This window comes from Anabrus simplex, chromosome 7 (genome assembly GCF_040414725.1).
Source record: "Anabrus simplex isolate iqAnaSimp1 chromosome 7, ASM4041472v1, whole genome shotgun sequence".
NCBI lineage: Eukaryota > Metazoa > Arthropoda > Insecta > Orthoptera > Tettigoniidae > Anabrus > Anabrus simplex.
The window spans coordinates 136,907,673-136,930,927 of record NC_090271.1 but is presented as its reverse complement, the minus strand read 5'-3'; the positions used below and the strand labels follow the sequence as shown (position 1 = coordinate 136,930,927).

The 23,255-nt window shown below is 40.5% G+C and overlaps 1 protein-coding gene across 1 annotated transcript in view; it reads left to right on the top strand.

The window, feature by feature from the left end:
• LOC136877360 (propionyl-CoA carboxylase beta chain, mitochondrial) overlaps positions 1 to 23,255 on the top strand; it is a 200,226-nt gene that overhangs the window by 153,482 nt on the left and 23,489 nt on the right. Inside the window, exon 8 of the mRNA XM_067151334.2 lies at positions 17,673 to 17,881. Coding sequence (XP_067007435.2) covers positions 17,673 to 17,881 — 209 coding nt within the window. The remainder of the gene's footprint in view (positions 1 to 17,672; positions 17,882 to 23,255) is intronic.

The following is a 23,255-nucleotide window of genomic DNA, read 5'->3' as shown; positions in this document are numbered from 1 at the left end:
ACCCACGATCTCTCGGATGCAAGCTCACAGCCGTGCGCCTCTATGCACTGATTGAAGAAGAAAACTCTTGAGTGATGCCATACTTCTCCGAATCCAAGACAACGTTTTTTTTCCTCAGAATCTCGTGCAAAAAATTGAGGGTTGTCTTGAATTTGCGGCCTAACATTAATGAATACCACTGGCAACTACCACAGTAACCACGCTGCTTCTTTTCACCCTGGCACGTGCACGCACACACAAAATTCATTGACAGTAAACGACCGCCTCTTTATTGTACATCACTAGCCGTGACAATCTATCTATCTATCTATCAATAAATGCTTTCATTCCTAGAGGGTAATGCCCTCTCTCTGGCCAGGAGAGGTGACGGGGATGAGGAGAATTGTTAGAAGAAGGAGTTGGGTAAAGGAGATGTGAAGAATTGGCCTCTTGGCTAAGGGAAGTGAAGACTATAGTGAGCTTTATTATGAGGTATGAATAATACCGGTGAAGTAATTACAGTGATTCACAATACATGAGTAGATATGACAGCGATGCTAAGAAGGTGAGGTGTAAACAAGGTGAGAGGGAAATAGTTGAAGTGCAAGGGTATGATAGAAGGGAGAGAAGTTAACAAGGGAAGTGAGGAGAAGGTGAAGGATGGCAAAGGAGGGTGGTGGTGAAAAGTAACTAGGTATGGGTGGGAGTGGATAAAGGCGAAATGATTGACTAAATGGTTGGGGAGGTGGGGCAGGCTGGGGACTGCAACGAGGTGTAGGGTAACGAGTTGAAGTTTGGGGAGGTGAACGAGATGGTCTGATTCGATGGTGGCGACCGTTGAGGTGTATTCCGGTGGCAATGAGTCGTGCGGCGTCTTCAGTAGTTGGAAGGTGAAGTCTGGCGAGATATGTGGGACCATCGGCATTGTAAATACAAAAGGCTCTGCGCACGGGTGGCCCTGCCTGGCGGAGTTCCTGGACGATGAATGTGGATGGTATTCTGGGTTCCACACCACAAACGACGCAGCTATAGGTGTTGGTGCTGGCAGAAGGCTGTGGTACCAATGGTGGATGTGCCGTATTTCCAGGAGTATCTGGCAAAGAATTTCCCTCGGCAGGCGACTGAAGCGATGCGCTCTGGGAGTGTGTTAGATCATAGGAGGGAGGGAAGGGGAGAGGAGACGTCATGAGAGGGGAAGGATGAGACATAACAGTGGTAGTAATAGGCATGTAGGAGGAGGTGTATACTGAGGTGGTAATGGTGGTAGTAATGGTGGTGGTGGTGACAGAAGTGGTGGAAATGAAGGACGAAGGTGGCGGGGGTTGGTAGAAATGTCTGCTGGAGAGTGAAAATATAAAAGAATATCTGTAGATGGTTGAACCTCGTCGTAGAGCCTGGAGACATCACGGGCACCGGTCGGACAAAGTGCAGTGAGGGCGTCATCTTCTGATAATACAAGAGGAATGTTGCGGGCAATGCAGGTGAACGGCATTTTAGGAAGGCCGACCTCCAACCTTTAGCCAGCCTATGCGCTTTGTTATGTCACCGGGGTGCTGAATTAAAGTTGAGCAGTCACCCGGCCGAAGAAAAAAGAAGGCGTTGCGTAGAAACATAGTAGCGCAACAACAGAGATGTGATGTGATAATGGGAGCTGGATCTGTGCGTCTTGTCGCCGTTACAACCAGTTGTACAGTGCCTGTGTGGAACGTCACTGTATCTCGGGAAATAGTGAAGAGAGAATGGCATTCTATTAGACTCTACAATAATGTTTCTAAAATCTGCAGAATAGCATCAATACATGCAAGCCTTCGAATTCTTAGAAAGGCCACGGCTACTTAGTGGCAGAGTTATAACACGTCTACTGTACCTGACTCTTAGTAAAATTAAGTTTCATAGATAGCAGGAATATTTTTTCGTGATGGGTAGTCGTAAAGATACATGGAACAGGTATTGCCGGCAAATTTTCAACAGGTTCTCGTTGATATTATGATGCCAATTTTAAACTAACGTTTATTAAACACTCGGAAATGTAGAATAATTGTGCAGCCACAAGAAAATATGGCATAGGCCTAACTAAAGCCAATATTTGGCATCAGCGTGAAGACAAAGATAGCTAAAAAATGTGTACTGTACAAAAAATTCATTCAGTGGTCCGCAACAAGGACACTTTAAACAAGTCGAAAATGAAATTTTGAGGTATGTGCACAAAAAACACAAGGGCAGAATGGCCATACCATGGCGCAATAAACTCATTCGTTGACCTTCAACGTCCGCGATTAGGCCTATACATCGCTAACTGCTGAAATTGGCCAAACCCGGTAGGGAGACGTGTGTAGCGGTAGCCGGTTATATCTGACTCTGAGTAAAAGTACTGTTACAGTTTTGTAGAGAGTAAGAATATATTCCAGACGGATCGCTGTATTATACAGATGCATGGAATGGGTATTGCCGGCACATTTTCAATGGGTTCTCTTCGGTATTATGATGCCAATTTTAAGTTAATGGTCATTAAACCCGCAGAAATAAAGAATAATTGAGCAGCTACAAAAAATACTGCATAACAAAAGCCAATGTTCGGCATCTAAAAATGCGTACTGTACAACAAAGGCATTCATATGATTTTACAAAGCACTTTTTGAGCCTGATTTAAATTTTTTGAAGGAAAAAGTAGGGTTTGTCTTGGATTCGGAGAAATACGGTACTGTAATTTTTTCAAAATGAAATTAAACATACACTTTCACGTATGTTGGATTTCAAAAAAGTAACATATAAGTAAGCCGTAGTGTGGATATCACCTGCGGAAATGCAAGTTTTGAACAAACTAATTGCCATTTCATACCGATTTTAATGTGGATAGGGGTTTTTCCAACTTTTATACAAAATTCGGATATAACGACAATCCGCTACAGCGAGTAAATTTTCCGCCGTTGTGAATTCTCGCTATAATGGACCTCTACTGTATTTAAAAAGGAACATATTTCAATTTCCAACTAATGAAAATTGTATGAAGTAAATTTTTATGGAGCTCATAAATTAGCTCAGCTGACTTCACTGAGAAAAAAATAGATAGTGAACCACAAATAATCCAGTGCTTATTTGACCATGGAGGAGAGAGAGAGAGAGCGAGAGAGAGAGAGAGAGAGAGAGAGTGTGTGTGTGTGCGTGTGCGTGCGTGCATGTGTTTTTTTCATTTTTTCCCCCAATGAATGCATCACATTTAAACTTGACCACTAATGTATTTATGTCTGTGTATTATACAGCAAATAGTGACAGGCCATACTAAAATTATTTTAAGATTTAGGAACTACAAAAGTTAAATGGTGTTGATCTAGGTGTTGGGCTATCATCATCATCATCATCATCAACATCCGTTTCCCTCATCCAGCACCTGTCGGGTTGGGATGTTTATGGCACATTTCCATCTTCCTCAATCCAGCCACCATTATTCCTCCTTAACTGTGTTCCAATTCAGGTTTCTTCTAATTATACTATTCTTCATCATTTTCAACCACCTTAGTGTGGGTCACCCTCTTGCCCTTTCTTCTTCTGTCTGAGTCTCCATCATCTGCTTGGGCATCCATCCCTCTTCAATCCTGTTAACATGTCTACAGTGGTTCTATTTCTGTATACTTCCTGGAAATTCATTTGACTGGCCTGGAATTTATTCTCCTGTCTTTTTTGTCAGTGTCCAGATCTCCACTTTATATGTCAGTATTGGCTAGTAGTATGTCTTATACATCACCTCTTTATACTTCATTGGTACTTCCCTCCTCCACACCAGGTGTCTCACACTCTGGTAGAATGTATTTCTCTGTTGGATCCTTTTATCACCATGTCCAGTCCTGCACCCTTCATCAGCTTATATAGCCATCAAGGAGGACGCGTGTACTTCCGGGGGAGGCGAATCCTCCCCCGACAGCACAGGTGAGAGCCGCATGGCGACCGGGAACAGAAGCGAGGAAACCCTATGAGGACGACTTCGGTCGTCACCTCGGGAAAGCGTACTCCCCAAACCCTGCCGAGGCACCAGCTGAACTGCCATCACAGTGGTCCCCTCAAGTGCTTTATTAAGACAAATATATATACTTAGGGGCGGAAAAAAAAAAATAGACAAGAAACATACATGTAGATCACCAATGAGCAAAAAGCCTTAGCAAAGAAGATGAAAAGCACAGCACATGCTGCCACAAAACACAATATACAACACAAGATGCCCAAAGTCACAGTAGTAGGTGCTGGATCAGGCTGGGCGGCAGGCGATTCCCTCCTGTCACAGCTAGGTTGCCCCTCCGGAGGCCCCACCTCGAGCCCCGCGAGTGCCACGGCCCCTGCCACACCGAGCTGTATCGTGGCTGACCGTAGGTGCTCGGGTGGGCGGTTGGAACTGAAAGCTGGGTGGCAGAGTCACTAAATCATCACCGGTGGCGTTAGCCAGCTGGACGGCCATGTTCCATCCCTTGGTGAGAGCAATATACAAGATCGAAGCCCAGGTGTAGAAATACTGGTGTTACGCTGCGTCCATTCAGTTCCAGTTAGACAAGGCCCAAAGAATGCATTGGGCCTCGCGCTGGACACGCCCTGTGGGTGTTGCTGGCACTAGTTGTTTCAAGGCCTCTGCCAGATGGAGCACCCGTGGCAGCTCGGGCACGGGAAGGCCGCTAGGGAATGACATTGGTGCGAGTGAACACCAGGGAATGGCATCCTCTTCTTCATCGGAGTCATCAATCTCCTTGGGGTGGCTCGGAGCGCTGACTGTGGGCCAGAGAGCGCTCTTGGTTAGGTTGCCGACGTGCTTGGAATTGTTGAACTTGTTGCTCAAGCTGCTGACTGTGTGTACTAGAGCTTGCCAATCAAGGTTTTCTGGTGGCTGGTCTTGCTGCTGCTGTTCTGTGTCGTGGTCTACCATCTCTTGTGAGCTAGTCAGGTCTGTCCGGGAGCGGGTATGCCTACCCTGTGCAGGGGTGCCTGCAGAGCTTGTGGATGATGTCTTGGTGGAGCGTGCCATGTTGTTGCCTTTCTTGGTCTCCTTGAAGGATTGCTGTACGCCTTGCTGGATCTGCTTAGACATTGCCAAATAGAAGAAGACCTCTGCTCCCTGTCACCAGCGAACTGCTCTAATATCACAGAATGGGAAGAAATCTAAATATGAAGGCCTACAGCATCGAAAGCTCATAAAATAGATCAACAATAACATTAAATTGACCGTTGTTTGTTGTGATGTGCTTTGTCTTCTGCTGCCTCTCATCTCCGATAGATCGTGTTACTGCTGCGTGCTGAGTGTAACCTCCTGCTTGAATATTGGCGGGAAGTAGCTAGGGAGTAGGTTATTTCCTTCTTTAGCAGGACATTCCTCCCCAACTTGATTGTGACTGATAGTAGGCAACAGTCTTCACATGAGAAAAGGCATATGGTGACTCCCCGTTGTGTTTCTGGGGTAACGTTAAGAGCTATGCAATTTAATGCAACCTTACAATCATTCTGTATACAGTGTAAAATTCCATAGTGTAGCACAGGTACATCAGCTAGTTTCTTATAACTTTCAATTGCATTTTTCTTAATAATTTTTCAGCCTTTGGCCATGCATAAAATTTTCCTTGCTACAGAGTTCTTTCCAGTTTCACCTGAAATTTTAGACAATGTTTGAAAATTTATATTAATTAAAAGTATTTCTGCATTTTATTAGAGTTGAATATGCTCCTAATATAACACGAAACTAGATTTTTGACTATTAAATGAATAATTGAAAAAGTGATTTCTCCAATTGTTTATATCTGACTGAAAAACTTGGATTTGTTCTTAAATAATTGAGTACTTTTGACAAGTCTGCCTAATTATGCCCCAAAAAACTGAAAACTGTGCCACATTGAGTATTTTCCATTCAGCATATTCATATTTCAACAATTTCCAGGTTTTGTCACTTTATTTTTGTAATTCCTTTCTCTTCCCTCTCTCCTCTAGTTAACACCATTGTCTTACTCTTTTCTACACTGCTTTTCATTCCATCATTAGCTGCCTCTGTGGATCAGTGGTAGAGTGTCGGCCTCCGGATCCCAAGATAGCGAGTTCAAACCCGGCAGAGGTAGTCGGATTTTGGAAGGGCGGAGAAAGGTCCATTCGACACTCCATGTCGTACGATGTCGGCATGTAAAAGATCTCTGGTGACACATTTGGTGTTTAACCGACAAAATTAATTAAATCTCAGCCATAGACGCCCAAGAGAGTTCCGGTTTACTCGTTCTGGCATCTAGTAGGCCTAGAGTAAAATGGAACGTCGAAATTGACGAGCAGACAGCCAGATGGCATCAAATTGAAATGTCTGCACACGGTAGCTGAGACCATACGATGATGATGATGATTCCATCATTTTCACTAATCTCATTCAACATGTTGAGTTGCCCTTGTACTTCCTCTATGTTTGCTACCCACACCACATAAGCATTATGAATAATAGTGGTGACAACACACTTCCTTATTGTAGTCCAGTTTCATTCCAAAACCACTCTGTTCTCCTTTTAAGTGTCTGGACACTGCTGCAACAATTTTTGCACATTTGTTGCACATATTCTATCTTTTATTTCCCATACTTTTGCTCTGGGTACACTATCATAAGCCTTTCTAAATCAAGGAATGTCATCATCATATCTCTTCCATATTCCCAATGTTTTTCCATGACAGTAACTGCCTCATACTGAAGATGGGGTCTAGTGTTGATTTTGTATTTCAAAAACCATATTGCCTGGCTTGTAATTGTCCTTCCACTTTATTTTATTTTCTACTACCCTTTCAAATATTTTGGTAACTTGGATATGAGTGTTATTCCTCAATAATTATCACATATCTTCTTGTCCCCCTTCTTAAATATAGGTATTCTTACTCCTGTATTAATAAGGTTTTTTCACCGTCTGGCTCTATGGCTAAATGGTTAGAGTGCTGGCCTTTGGTCACAGGGGACCTGGGTTCACTTCCCGGCAGGGTCGGGAATTCTAACCATAATTGGTTAATTTCCCTGGCACGGGGACTGTGTATATGTGCCGTCTTCATCATTATTTCATCCTCATCACGATGCGCAGGTCACCTACGAGCATCAAATCAAAAGACTTGTACCAGGCCTCTCCGGAGGCCACATGCCATTATTAGGGTTTTTATTAGCAGAGGAGTATTGATAATAAATCTTTCTTGTCACCCATCTTAAATATAGGTATTTTTACTTCTGTATTCCAATCATTTGGTACCAATCTTTTTTTTTTTTTTTTTTTTCAAATACATCTATATAGCCTATACAGCCATTGTAGACCAACAAGTCCTCCAGCTTTTTATTATTTCCACACACAATTCAGCCAATCCCAGTGTTGTTGATACAGTGCTATTGGAAATGTCATCCCTGTCTTGGAAGGAATTAACACCAGAATAGCTAAAAATATTTGGAAGTTTCTGGAAATACTTCAGTTTTAATTGATGAATCCACAAATCTAGGGAGCATATCAACATTGGTAGTTTATGTGAAATGTAATATTGGCAAGGAAATTCTTCCACATATTTTGTGTGTGGACCTAATTGAACTTCTGGATCAGAAGTGACATGCAGTACTTGAGTGCTTGATAAAGTGTTTACACATGGATTTGGTGACAACTGCCTCAAAACACATTTAGTGGCATTTGCTAGTGATGATGCAGGTGTAATGTTGTGCACTCCTTGTCTTGTTTCTCTGCACTGTCGGGTATGAAGTGAGATGAATTTTTGTAGCGAGTTTTTACGACCGGATGCCCTTCCTGATGTCAACTTCATCAGAGGAGTTAATGATATGAAATGAATGTGATTTATGATACTAGGAAAGGAGAGGGCGAAACCTGGTGCTGACACATAGCCTACTTCTGTTGAATCTTAATGTCTCCACCACAAAATCTAGGTAATTCACTGGATCAGGCATGATTTTTGCTACTTCATCATCCAAATTTTGAGAGAAAGTATTCCACTGAGCTTTTTTGAAGTTGAACTGTCTTTTAAACATAACTTTCTCTGGTTTAACAACTGCCTGTATGGTACATATAAGAGCTCGATTCTGTGTTCTTGGAAATGGATCTGCAATTTGTTTCTTGGTTTGGTGAGCAATGTGTTCTGTGACAAAAATGTTGTCTGGGTTGTAACCTCGCCTCCATCGACCACTGTTAAAGGAATGGGGTAACTTTGGGTCATGTATTAGTTTAAGACCCATGCATTCAGCCCATTCTTCTAAATTTTGGCCATTTGTGTTAGTCTCTTTGTATCCCCAAGACGTACTATGACAACTGAAATCACCAATGACTAGCTTTGTTGGTTGAGAGTGGAAATTGCAAGTTTCTGTAAATTTATATTCTTTATGTGGTGGCTTATAGATAGATGTGATAGTGCAGGATTTAATTTCAATGGTCAGAATCTTAACGGTGATCCTACAGTCTCACCCTGTGAGTTGAGTCAAGTTACTCCTGATCAAATAGCCCATCAACTATTGCTGAATGGCAAAACCACGAGAAGATCCAGAGAAATAAAAATCCAATGGTATGGAGAGGAGAATGACCACCTTGGCACACCATTTACGGAAGAAGAACTGAGAACTGCCATCAAATGTATGAAAAATAACAAAGCTGCTGGCTTGGATGACATAAGATCAGAGCAAATAAAACATTTTGGCCCCATAACTATTAGAATGCGTGTGTGACTAGAATGCTGATTCCAAAGATCTGGCGCAAAGCAAAAGTTGTGGCCTTGCTGAAACCAGGAAAAGAGCCAAATGACCCCAAAAACTTCAGACCCGTATCTCTTCTCTGTCATCTTTTCAAAATTCTGGAAAGGATGATATTGAATCGTATTTCTGATTCTATCGACAGAAAGATTATAAAGGAACAATCAGGTTTCAGACCGGAGAAGTCATGTTCTGGTCAGATACTTAATCTAACCCAGCATATCGAGGATGGATATGAGAGGAAACAAATAACAGGAGTCGCTTTTATTGATCTCATGGCTGCTTATGATACAGTGAATCATAAGAGAATGACAAGGAAGCTGTATTCAACAACCAGAGACTATCGACTGACACAGTTTATGCAATGCCTGCTCCAGAACAGACGGTTTTTGGTCACTCTGAAGGACAGGAAAAGCCGATGGAGATGTCAAAAGAATGGCCTTCCCCAAGGAAGTGTGTTGGCTCCAATATTATATAACATCTGTACCAACGATCAGCCACTTAACACCGGAACAACTGCTTTCATCTATGCAGATGACACAGCTCTTGCTGCTCAAGGAGTGACATTTGAAGATGTAGAATTAATACTGACATCTGCTCTTGAAGAACTAGCTGTCTATTATGATGAGAACCACCTGAAACCAAATCCGGAGAAAACTCAGGTATGTGCATTCCATCTGCTCAACAAGGAAGCAGGAAAGGAGTTGAATGTGACCTGGAAAGGACACAAATTAAACCATTGTGATCAACCCAAATATCTAGGGGTAAAGTTGGACCGTGCCCTAACTTATAAACAGCACTGTATAGATACCAAACAGAAGGTATGCAGCAGGAATAATCTCATTCGCAAACTCACACACACAACATGGGGAGCACAGCCTAATGTCCTCCGTACATCTGCCCTTGCCCTGTGTTTCTCTGCTGCAGAGTATGCTGCTCCAGTCTGGAGGAATTCCGCTCATACAAATCAAGTGGATGTTGCCCTCCATGAAACAGGTCGCATTGTTACAGGCTGCTTACGACCAACTCCTATTAATAAGATCTTTCCACTTATGGGAGTAGCACCTCCAGATGTTAGGAGACAAGTTGCAGCAGAGATTGAGAAGAAGAAGCAAGAAACAGATCCAAGACATCCAATGTTTGGACTTCACGCCCACCCATCAAGATTAAAATCGAGGAAGAGCTTCCTACAAACAACAACGTCAATCCCATCATCAGCCGAATCTCGGCGAAAGGAGCTCTGGAGAAGGAAGTCGCCTGTAGGATTATGGGACGTGAAAGAGAAGCCAGCTGCAGGACATCATCTTCAGTACGGATATTGGAAGACACCTAACAGATTAAGATCTGGAGTGACACGTTGTAAAACCAACCTGAAAAGGTGGGGGTATGGTGATCAAGATTTGTGTGAGTGTGGTGAAAAGCAAGATCATGGACACCTTCTCACCTGTAGAAATCTGCCTAAACCATGTAGTATGAAGGATTTGGTGGAAGCCAATGAATGTGCAATGTCGACATTTGAATACTGGAGAGACAAAGTGTAAATAGAGTATTTGTAAATATATTGTAGTGATTTCGGACACGGATAAATAAATAAATAAATGTCTCCGCCGGCCCCGTGATGTAGGGGTAGCGCACCTGCCTCTTACCCGGAGGCCCCGGGTTCGATTCCTCGCCAGGTCAGGGATTTTTACCTGGACCTAAGGGCAGGTTCGAGGTCCACTCAGCCTGCATGATAAGAATTGAGGAGCTATCTGACAGTAAGATAGCGGCCCCAGTCTAGAAAGCCAAGAATAACGGCAGAGAAGATTCGTTGTGCTGATCACATGGCACCTCGCAATCTGCAGGCCTTCGGGCTGAGCAGCGGTCGCTTGGTAGGCCAAGGCCCTTCAAGGGCTGTAGTGCCAGGGGTTTGGGGGGGGGGGGAGGTTCTTAATGTCTCCATCTGACAGACAAATCGTCATCAACGGCATCATATGTCCACACTCCATATGAACTCTGTGGAGAGGTTTGTAATTTAATCCATGCTTTTGGCACGCAATCTAGTGATTAAAAATTGTACCGGTATACCACCAACTCTCCTACCCTGCCAGCCAACATTCTGATGGTAAAAGATTTTTCAACCAGTGGGACTCAAACTGGCTAACCACGGTCTCAGAATGTAGAGACTTAACGCCTTAACGATCGTGGCCTCTAGGCGGGCTAATGATACAATTGTAATCTTAGGAAAAAACTTGGGAGCAGCTCAAAAGTTGAAAAATAAGTATACGAGTGTCATTGTATGGATCACCAGCTTGAATTAGCAATTATTATTATTTTTTTTTTTTCATTTTTTTTTTTCCATGGTCCCTTCTAACACTTATCTTCTTCTTCTTCTTCTTCTTCTTCTCCGTCTTCTTCCTTGTTTTGCCTCATGACTGAGGCGGCGTGACTATCATAAAATTCAGCTATCTAGCCGATGAAGCATACTCCGCCATTCTTCCCTATCTAAAGCTTGCAACGTGGTTACTCTGAGAGAACTCTGTAGGGGGCCGTTCACACTTACCTTAGGCCCCTTTAAACAACAAGCATCATCATCTTAGAAACTATGGTTACAAACTAGAAGTAACATGATACAAAATGACAATGTAAGCAGAATAAACGTACATTTACATATACACACATTCCTCAAGATTCATTCAACCCGTCGACATGCATCGAGGAGATGTTCACAACAAGGCGATTTAAAATAATTTAAGTTATTTATGCCTCTAATTGGGTGGGGGTAAGATCCATGTTCTAGCTCCATTCCCAACAATGGACTGGCTATATGCTGTTGAACTGCTGAGAGGGGTAGCAAGGGAGCTGCTGGAGGGTGTAATATGCTGGTGTTCATACAAAATGTGCATTTTCTTTACCACACTACTTTGTTTCATCTGCCCAACAATAATAGCTTTAGATTTTGATGGATTAATTAAAATGTAGTTTTCATGGGTGTGCGTATATTATTTAAGCCAGAGTTCATAACCTATTGCTTGATTGATGTTAGAAATTTTGGAGTGATTGTAGATTTATAGATTGTCAGCATAAAGTGGTATTTACAGTGTTATAGCTGTGCCGATATATCATTAATATAAATAACAAAAATGATTGGTCCAAGTACTGAGCCCTGTGGCACTTCTGAATATTTCTTTGCCCGTTGTGATGACCAATTTAGAATTATACTTTGTCTACTATCAGTGAGATAGGAGAGAAAACTCCCAGAACAGTCTGTCCAAGGTGAAGCGATTTCAATTTAGCCAACAGCATTTCTACATTTTGACAAAGGCGCTGCTAAAATCAAGAAGGGGAAGTAATGTCACCTGTCATTTGTCCATTGCACGTCTCATGTCATCTGTAACTAGGGTTGCCACTTGTCTCATATTGTACGGGACATCCTGTATTTTAGGTGAAAATTTTGTGTCCTCTGTTGTGAACTGTTGTCCCGTAAAAGCGAGTGTTTATCTTCTTTTTTCTCTAAATATTTTAAAATCTGTATTTGATTTGAGCACCATTGAAGTTCAAAGTAGGTCCATTATTATTTTTTCTCTGTGGAGCTGCAGAAGAAAGGAACACCGTGATGTCTTGCCATTTTCTGGTAAAGCTGAGTATGCTCGGTTATTTACCTCGTCTTCCGCCATGTACTTCCGTACATCTTCCATTCCAGTTTCTAACGTGATTGTTCATGCTGTTTGAGATGTAAATTGTAAAGTTATCAAAGCTCATCAAAGACATCAATGTTAAGATGTCAGTATTCTGGAGAGTACAGAAGATGCCTCAAACAAGTGGTCAGTTTTTACTAGTCATAAACGACAACAGACTCTAATAGAATTAGAAAAAATTGTGTCTTTTGGAATGAGTGTTCCTGGGTCAAATGCATTTGTTGAACGCATTTTTTCCTTAATGTCTAACAAGTGGTCACACAGGAGAAACAGGGATTCAGTAGATCTGATTAAAAGTGAACTAATTACTCTAAACATGAACATGTCTTGTAGAGAGTTCTATGACATGATACAGTTAGACAGTGCAATTTTAAAGTCAGCTAAGTCAAATGTGAAGTACAGATGGAGAAAATAAGCTACTGATAGTTCTGATATTGTTTTTTCCTGCATGTTTTGTCATCCCTAATGCATTGTACTGTATGTACTTTTAAGAAGGTGTAAGTTAGTTTCTTTTACAAATTTCAATAATTATCTAATTCTGCAAATGAAACTGATTATAATCTCATTGAAATTGGTACATAATGTTTGATTTGCAAGTATTTATGAACTGTTCCTTATTGTTTTGAAAAATCCCAAATTTTTAGCCAAATGTCCCTTATTTCTTATATCAAAAAGTGGCAACCCTATCTGTAACCTCCAGTAGGGCAGTGGCTTTGATGTGTCCCTTTTTGAAGGGTTGTATGGAGGGTGTTTATTTGGTAGTCAATTAATTGAACATGTACTATGTATTCAGTAGGCTTAGCGAGAGAGACGAAAATATACAAACAGGTTGATAATCTGTTAAAAAGTACAGGTGAGGAAGTTTTCAGAACATGTTTTATTTTTCCACATTGTTCGAATGAGGCCGCTTGTGAGGCAGGTGTTGTATATATGAGTAATGGTGTCAGTGATGGTTTTATTATTAATATGGGTATTTCATTAGTATATATAGCAGATGATGCGATTGATAGTAGCTTGTGTTTCACCTCAATCTCTGTGACTTCACAGAATTCAAGGAATGGCCTATCTAGTGGTGGTTGGTTTAGAAGAGAATTTATGCTCTTGAGATATTGTTTGCAGTTCAGGTTTAATTTTTATTTCAGAAAAATGAGCATGTAATCTTTACAGAGAGATGTCTGGATTGCCTGCAACAAATCTTCCTCAATACCAATGGAGTGATTTTGTTTCCAAGTGCCTGCCACATATACATTTCCAGCCAGGTGTTGGTAAAAAGAAAATTTCTTATATCTGATTAATGATTTTCAGTCTGTCGAATACTACAACATACCTGTAAAAAAACATATTATTAAACAAGGAACATCATTCGATTCTATCATGTCACACTACTTTTACTATAAATTGAAAAAGCTTGTTTTAGAAATGTAGAAATATTTATATTTAAACTCTGTTTATACCTTTTAGTACTTGAAAGTCATTACTTACCTTAATGAAGTGCTCAGTATTTCCCCTCTCTGTCCTTGCTTGTCCATTGCGTTGATGTCGTCAGTCAGACATGGGGAAGGAAATCAGGGGACTTCAGTCGTGCACTGAAGTGCATGTTTGTCCAGGAGGCCAAGTATTTGTGTACGGTACTAAAAGTTTCAACTTTATTATCAATATCATTTATATTTTTTATATCACCCCAAGGACTATACAATGCATCCATGCTTAGATGATCTAAGTTTACAGTATATGTTTAATGTCGCTGAATGTGACTTATCTAGTTTTATATTGGGTACCTTGAGCGAGTAAGACAAATATATTAAGTCATCTGTCAATATGCTGTGAGTAAGGATCAGACCATGTGATACTATTTTCTGTGGGTTGTTGGTGATCATTAAGTCAAGCAGTGTATGTGAAGATGAGATATGGTTTCTCAGTTTTAGTAGAAGTATTGTCATGTCACGTGTGGAAAATACTTAACAGTTGTTTTGTGTCTCCAGCCTGTTCCAATAAATTAGTATTGAAATCTCCAAATATGTTCATAAACGATAGTGTTGTCACAGTGATCTCAGCGAAAATGAACTCGGGTCTCAGGTCAGCATATAGGAAGAGTGCATACAATTTTACATTTAATATTTCTGCAGAACAAGGCTACTCTTCCACCACTTCTATCTACTCGGTCATGCCTGCAAATATTATAGCCCATTATTTGTACCTTGCTACTAGGAATAGTTCCGCTTAATGAGCTTTCGTTAACACAAGCTATGTGCACATTGCTGATTTCAAGGAGAGCTGTCGGCTCCTCATGGTAGGCAGGTAGCAATTGAGAATTTAAGTGAATGCCGCTCAATGAGCATGAGTTGGCCTGAAATACTTTCACTAATGAGCCCAGCAACTGGGTGTCTCCAGCCATGGATAGGAGAGGTTAGGGGTGGGAGAACAATCAGGTCCACAGCTGGGAGTTGGTATAATGGTACTCATTATTCAAAGCAGAATATCTGTGTCTTACCTGTGAATCTCCTCTGATGTTGCACCAGCTTTTTCATGCACTCAGTCACATTCACACTAAAAAATAAAGCGCAGTAATGGAAACTTAACTAATTGTCACTTTTATTTGTTGTCTGCATCTAGGCTCTTGAGGAGTATGTTCAGTTCTGCAGATGTGTTTAAATAATGGTTTTTTTTCCACCAGCTGTACCTTGTTGAGCATTCCTTTCCTAGTGACAGTAAAGAGACTCTGTGACCAGGAGATCCGCCCTTTGAGGGCACGTTATGCCCACCAGACTGCATTCTGCATTAATGAGTCTCATTCAACAAACTCAAGGTGCTTGATGATGACCAGTGGCTTTCAGCAAAACCTGTTATCTAAATTTCACAATATTGGCCTATTCCCTATTGTTAAAACATCAGCAGTGGTTTCCCTATGGGTTCCCAAACCTATGACAGCAGTCAATGCTGTCCATGGTAAACTCAATATTTGGCGTGAATTTTTATTGAACTAAACAAAACTGGTGATGACCGTGACCTTCAGCAAAACCTCCTCCTGGCTATGGAGAACCTGAAATAGTCAAACTATGCAATAGATTCAGATACAAGTCCCTATTAAACAAACTCGAGGTACCTGATGATGACCAGTGGCCTTCAACAAAACAACCTACGACAGCAGTCAGTGCTGCCCATGGTAAGCTTGATATTCAGCTTCTTTTTCACCATACTGAGCATCTTAGCTGCTAAACCTGGACATTCACTGATCCTGCTTATGAAGAGGCAATTTCACCTGGATTATTGCTCCTCTTGGTCCATTCTTTCCTCCTGTACTTTCACTGTTGACTGCAATGAGGCCAACTCCTCCTTTGTAGAGACAAGTTCAGCTTCAATAGTGGCTTGGAACTCTATGAAGTCTGAGCGGAGATACTTTAGCATGTTGTAAGGGTGAGCTAGTGAACTTTTGCCAATTAGCAATCCTCAAATTGATCAAGGAGGACTTTCAATGGTTCAGGTAAGAATAATAGGGAAATGGTCCTGTCATGGAGGTCATCATGTACATCCCACCTGAACAATGGGACCAGCAATTGGCTACACAGACTCATGTCTGTGCTCAAGTACATTCCCTCCGCAATACTAGGAGCCACCACCTTCTTGCCACACTCATGAGTAAGTTCCCCCTCCCTTCCCTGCTAGTAGCTCCCAATACACTCAAGGCTTATAAGCGCCTTCTTTCATTCAGTGTGTGTCTGGCCGCAGAATGAGATGAAACTTAATGCCTCGCTAAATAATGAAAGTTTTCCTCATTATATCAATATCATGTTGCATTAGGGTTTTCACTGTCCACAATCGACACTTTTTGACTTTGATTCTCTTCTTATTTTAGTAATAAGAACAACATCACACTTCCTGACAGACTCGCCACATTTTATTTCACAATGAGACTTTTTGGATCCGTAATGTTCTTATATCGTGCTAACATCATCACAGAATGAAGTTGCTTTATTAATGTACATGTAAGCTGGTTAAGAGGGGCAGCACCTACTAATATGGTACAAGACGTAGACTGCTGCTGCTGGAGCTGAACTATTGGAGCTGAACTTGTCTCTACAAAGGAGGAGTTGGCCTCATTGCAGTCAACAGTGAAAGTACAGGAGGAAAGAATGGACCAAGAGGAGCAATAATCCAGGTGAAATTGCCTCTTCATAAGCAGGATCAGTGAATGTCCAGGTTTAGTGGCTAAGATGCTCAGTATGGTGAAAAAGAAGCTGAATATCAAGCTTACCATGGGCAGCACTGACTGCTGTCATAAGTTGTTTTGTTGAAGGCCACTCGTCATCATCAGGTACCTCGAGTTTGTTTAATAGGGACTTGTATTTGAATCTATTGCATAGTTTGACTATTTCAGGTTCTCCATAGCCAGGAGGAGGTTTTGCTGAAGGTCACTGGTCATCACCAGTTTTGTTTAGTTCAATAAATATTCAAGCCAAATCTATTCTAATTAGATCTGAGATTTTACAAGAGATGGCAGATCATCAATGTATACAAGACTCATGTCCATCACATTTATGTAATAGCATTGCCACAAACGCAATTCCAGAAACGCATATACACAGCGACAGTTGGTAGCGGCATACTGGTATGGATGACATGTGCACATAATACTTAAAAGGTTAAGCGAATGGTCCTTGGCAAGTTGCATACACCAGTAACATATCATGTAATCATTTCTGTAATTAAGAGTTTAAACTGTACATCACCAAAACCTTTTGCATATTGTTATACTATGTGATTCAGCAACCAAGAAACAACTGCTGTATCTGATACTGTCATTCTTGTCGCAAGTAGTGATAAGTGCATAACTAGTAAAATACATTTTGACCACAATGCCATACACTCAAATTGGTGCTCTTGCTTATGAGCTTATATTTTGATGGAAGGAACAATGAAATAAAGATAAATAGAGAATTATCCGTGATAGAAAAGAACTGATAACTGATTTTATTTTATTGTACTATGCTCTGTCTTGAACATCAGTTAGATTTTTATGCAAAGTTTCATTGCTGACTATTGTAATTGGCATTCTTCATTTCTTGAATAGATCAAAAGTATCTCCAACCAGACATGAAAATATGGAAGACAGCCTGAAAGATCAGTAAGTTGGGAAATCATAAAAAACAAGAATCCAAGGAATATAGAGTATTGAAACCCTAGTGTATATAGAATATTCGTGTTGTTTGGAATATCATAACAAGGAAATACATATCATCTGTATGTTATTCTACTTGATTTTATAATGTTTTTTATGTTTTAATATTTATTATATGCAGGTTGTTTGGATATAAATGCATCAGTAAAGGGTGCCAGATTTGTTCGTTTCTGTGATGCATTCAACATTCCATTGATAACTCTAGTCGATGTGCCAGGCTTTCTGCCAGGAACAAGCCAAGAGCATAATGGAATAATTCGACATGGAGCCAAATTACTTTACGCTTTTGCAGAGGCTACCGTACCAAAGATTACAGTCATCACTCGAAAGGTAAGCATTAGCTTAGCTACTTAACTACATTATATTAGTGTACATAGTTAATTAAACCAAGAGACAATCTGTGTTAAACCCTTGAGTGTAAGCTTATGGATTCCAAATGATTTGAGTACTCCAATTATTATTATTATTATTATTATTATTATTATTATTATTATTATTATTATTATTATTATTAACAAATACATCGCAATTCAGAAATATCCCGGTGGCAATGATCACTTACAATAGTGTGATGATAAAGTAAAGTTAAAACGTAATTACCCTACAACAGTAGTACAGCAAGCAATTCCATGGAAAGAAAATATTACAAGAAATACTACTAGTTTAACATTCTTTTTCTTTTTTTTTTTGCTAGTTGCTTTACGTCGCACCGACACAGATAGGTCTTACGGCGACGATAGGACAGGAAATGGCTAGGAGTGGGAAGGAAGCGGCCGTGGCCTTAATTAAGGTACAGCCCCAGCATTTGCCTGGTGTGAAAATGGGAAACCACGGAAAACCATTTTCAGGGCTGCCGATAGTGGGGTTCGAACCTACTATCTCCCGAATACTGGATACTGGCCGCAATTAAGCGACTGCAGCTATCGAGCTCGGTAGTTTAACATTCTAAATCCAGCATCATCATATACAAATTCTCACACGAATGAAGTATTTCCAGTGCTTAACACCACGGCTTACAGTGGTATAGGTTGAGCTTATTACTAGCTTAACATCACAACACCGTCATATACAAATTCAGACATATCTTAAGTATTTCAAAATTTTACACTATGACTTACCGAGCTTGATAGCTGCAGTCGCTTAAGTGCGGCCAGTATCCAGTAATCGGGAGATAGTATGTTCGAACCCCACTGTCGGCAGCTCTGAAAATGGTTTTCCGTGGTTTCCCATTTTCACACCAGGCAAATGCTGGGGCTGTACCTTAATTAAGGCCACGGCCGTGTCCTTCCTACTCCTAGCCCTTTCCTGTCCCATCGTTGCCATAAGACCTGTCTGCGTCGGTGCTACGTAAAGCAACTAGCAAAAAACATTATGACTTACAACAACAACAATAATACAAGAGTATCATTATAGAACCCCTCCAGCATGCCAGATAAGGTGATTTGAGTAATAATACCTATATTTAAGAAGCAGATAAAAAAAAAGTGATAATTATTGCTGGGCTGAGTGGTGGACCTTCTGGCCCCATCTTGGCAGGTTCGATCCTGGCATAGTCCAGTGCTATTTGAAGGTGCTCAAATATGTCAGTCTAGTATCAGTAGATTTACTGCCACGTTAAAGAACTTGTGCGGGGAAAAATTCCAGCATCTCGGCATCTCCAAAAACTGTCAAAGTAGTTAGTGGGATGTAAAAACAATAGCATTATTATTGTTATAATTATGGAGAAATCACACTCATATCTCAGGTAGCAAATATATTTGTGCAGGTACTAGAAAAGAGCAATGAGAAGAAAGGTGGAAGAGCAATTACAGGAAGAACAATATGGCTTTTGAAATGGAGGATCAACACTAGACACCATCTTCAGTAAAAGGGCAGTTAATGGAAAAACATTGGGAATCCAGAAGAGATATGGTGATGAAAATTTTCGACATGATGAGTGAGATTATTGAAAATTATGGAATGAAAATCAGTGTGGAGGTACAGGAGGAAGGGAACGGACAAAGCCTTGAAATTATGGAGAGCTTCAAGTACTTGGGAAGTGAACTGATGCAGGATGCAGGGCTAGAAATAGAGATCAGTAAAAAGCTACAACAGGAACTGGAACAAATAGATCATTTCAAATGTTTAGGATGTTTATTTTCCCAGGATGGTAGTATAGCAAGTGAGATTTAAGAAAGGCGCAGCAAAGCTAATGAGGTGAGCTCATAGTTATGATCAGCAGTATTCTGTAAGAAAGAAGTCAGCTCCTGTATGAAACTATCTTTACACCAATCTGTTTTCAGACCAGCTTTGCTTTACAGGAGTGAAATTTGATTAGACAGGGTATCTTACTCATAAGTTAGAAGTAATAATCGTGAAATTGGCGAGAACGATCACTGGTACAAACAGGTGGGAACAATGACAGGAGGGTGCTCAGAATGAGGAGATAAAGGCTAAGTTAGGAATGAACTCGATTGATGAAACTGTACATACGAAACATCTTCTGTGATGGAGTCATATGAGGCTTATGGAGGAGGATAGGTTACCTAAGAGAATAATGGACATGATCGTGGAGGGTAAAAGAAATAGAGGGAGACCAATGCGTCGATGGCTGAACTTGCTTTCTAATGATTTAAAGGTAAGAGGTTCAGACTAAATGACGCCACAGAGCTTGTTACAAATGGAGGATTATGGCGATGTTCACAGAAGTTTGCAGACTGAATACTGAAAGACATAATAGTCTATAATTATGTATGTATGTATGTATGTATGTATGTATGTACGTATGTATTGTAACAGGAAATGCCCATACTTTGTAGCTTGAGGAGCATGAGATGGTATGCAGGGCACATTAAATTGCATTGGGTACAGAGAGTGAGAGGATTTGCTTTGGATGAAGTTCTGAATATTTTTTAAACGTTTGTTTTATTGTGAAAATGTCAAGTTCATATCACCTCAATACAGTAGAAGATGTAATGGGCGTGACCTTGCTCCGTCCTGCGGCTGGCGATGTCCCGCGTTGCTCTGCTACTCCTCTTGTCCTCACCATGGATCAGCTCTCGGCACCATGGAACCACGTAAGCTCCAACGAAGGAAGCTCTAGAAGTTCTTGGAAATTCTAGAAATTCTTGAAGATCTTGGAGTTTAGTTCGCCGAGATCACTCACTCAGAAGGATAGCGCGAACACACACATTTAAGCCCTTGGACATAGTGGATGTGTTAGTCTGAGGTGTAATGTCTGAACTCACTTTAATCATTCCGATGAAAGGATAAACAAATAAATGCAAAGATGCCTTGTCGAATGTCACTGAAATCGAAAATAAATGTTTCTTTTAGGCAAATACACTTGTCAACATAAGTTACACTTGGCATAGATTATGATTGTTCACATGAAATATTTAGTTCACTTGTGCTTTTAATGTTGAGTTCTGCTGCTTTGCAATTACTTCGTAAGTATTTACAAAGTACTGCTATTTCATTATGAATGGTAATTACTTCACTTTCCTAGAAGAAGTTAAATGCTTTACTGTGAAATTAGTTCTGTTCACACACACTATTATATGACAAGAAAGTAGCACTATTAGACTATTAATCATCATCATCATCAATGTCCCACTCCAGTTGCCAGATTATTAACCCATTCACATCCTATTTAAATACTATAGCAGTTCACTGAGGAAACACATTCAAATCCCACACTACAGCAGTCGTCTGCACAGTATTATTTAAAAACCAACCAGTAAATATTCCTTTCTGAAAATTTGTATGCATAATAATAAAGGAATAAGCTTACCAATGCCGCTTTTCTAGTACATCTGCTGAGCGTGGTACAGCTCAAAACATTCTTCTAAGTGAAGTGCTATACCACACTTTTTGCACTGCCAGGAACTTTCACTTCTCTTAGATCAGCTGTAGCACACAACACATCTTTTCATAACTTTTGTTTTTTTCTCTGTTTGGTGAATATGCATGGGAAAGTGGGCCCATGATTTAGCTTGTAATCTGGTAGGGGTTGTGCTCACTGAAGGTAGACCTCGAACAGAGTACTCCGGCAACTGAACAGTTTCAAGTAGCTGCTTTGTAATGCTAGTTCTGAAGTCAGTGTAGCTCATCTTTTTGTTAGCAGCGATATTGTGTTACACAGTGAAGGAATTGAAAATGCATATATCTGGGAGGTAAAAGAATATTTTTCTATATCATTTTACTGTGCCTCGCATGACAGGGAACAGAGCTGTCACCTGATCCTGAAGGTCAACCCCACCCATTCCCTTCTGGTATTCAAGGCCACACTTGGGCTTTATCACTTCCTCCCTAGGGGTTTGTCCTCTCTTTCATCTGAGTTTGCCTGTCTCTGTCATGTCAGCTGATTTGCGTTTAGTGATGAGAAAGCAAACATCCTTGTTATCTTTCCAATTCACACATAAATCAAACAAAGGGTTCATGTATTCACAAAAAACTGCGAGTTCAGATACTGGCTGCATGTCCGACTTTTTCAAAAAGTTATCACTAACCCTGCTGTATTCACTAAACGTATGTACAACAGGGATATTGTCACTTTTTGTCCAGTTCCAGTCATTCAAGTTAGTCTGTGCCGAGGTACGAAATCGTTTCGAAGGACTTGGCCCACCGTTGTCATTTGTATCACTCTCCGTGTCATCAGCACTATTACACGCATCACTCAAACTAGAGCTAAGACCTTCAGGGTCTATTTCTTCGTCACAAACATCACTGTCTTCATAATCACTCTCTAAAACATTATCTAATAGCTTTCGTATTCCATCTTCATCAACATCAACACATCTGCTTGACACCATGATTGCAACTGACGTGAGCAAAATAATATGAACAAAGATTATTTTATCTCTTGTTCCAGAAGTGTGTGATAACCTGGAGCGTGGGAAATAACCAAAGCCACATGTCTAAACTTCAGCTCAGAATGCATACAAGTGGCATCTGTGAGTTAGTACTAGTAACTGAACTACATGTATTGATATACAGCAGTGCATCGCCACGAGCTGAGCTCATCATTGGATTCATATGCCACAAATAACTTTTGCGAGCTAGGGTCATCAAATGATGCTAATGGGTTAATACAGGAATTAAATTAGTCCCGTTCACTCACACTGTCACGTTTGTGTTAAAACATGAATAATAATAATAATAATACTGGTAAGACATTATAATCGTTTAATCGTGAAAATTAGCTCTGTTCACTGATAGTCCTGGGTTCATTTAAAGATACCATGAAATTACAAGTTAATTTACACGTGAAGTTTTAATGTTTTCCTAACATTCAAGTTCCACTTGAGAAAATACAAGTCCAAATACACTGTTCAAGATTCTAAGTTCGCTATCAGCAGAAATATTTCAATCACTATGAGATATTTAAAGTATCGTACTTCTTGATTCTATGACTAAGTTCACAAGACTATTGAAATGTTTCAAAGTTCTTCTCACCGTAATTTCATAGAGTTGACTGTAGACTTCGATTCCATAATGTCACATCGCAGCACTAACTTCCATCAGCCAACCGTCCTGGTTCAACTGTGGGACAAGACTGTGTCATGTTGAATTCTCGCTTCTCTTTTATACCAAAGTCACAGAGATTGAAGCTGTTTCATTTCTTCAATATCTTCCTTAATCCTAGGTGGATTTTAATGAAACTTGGTGGTATTGGAGATATTAAAATGATGTGTTCAGTGATGTTACTCTTATATTCATATCA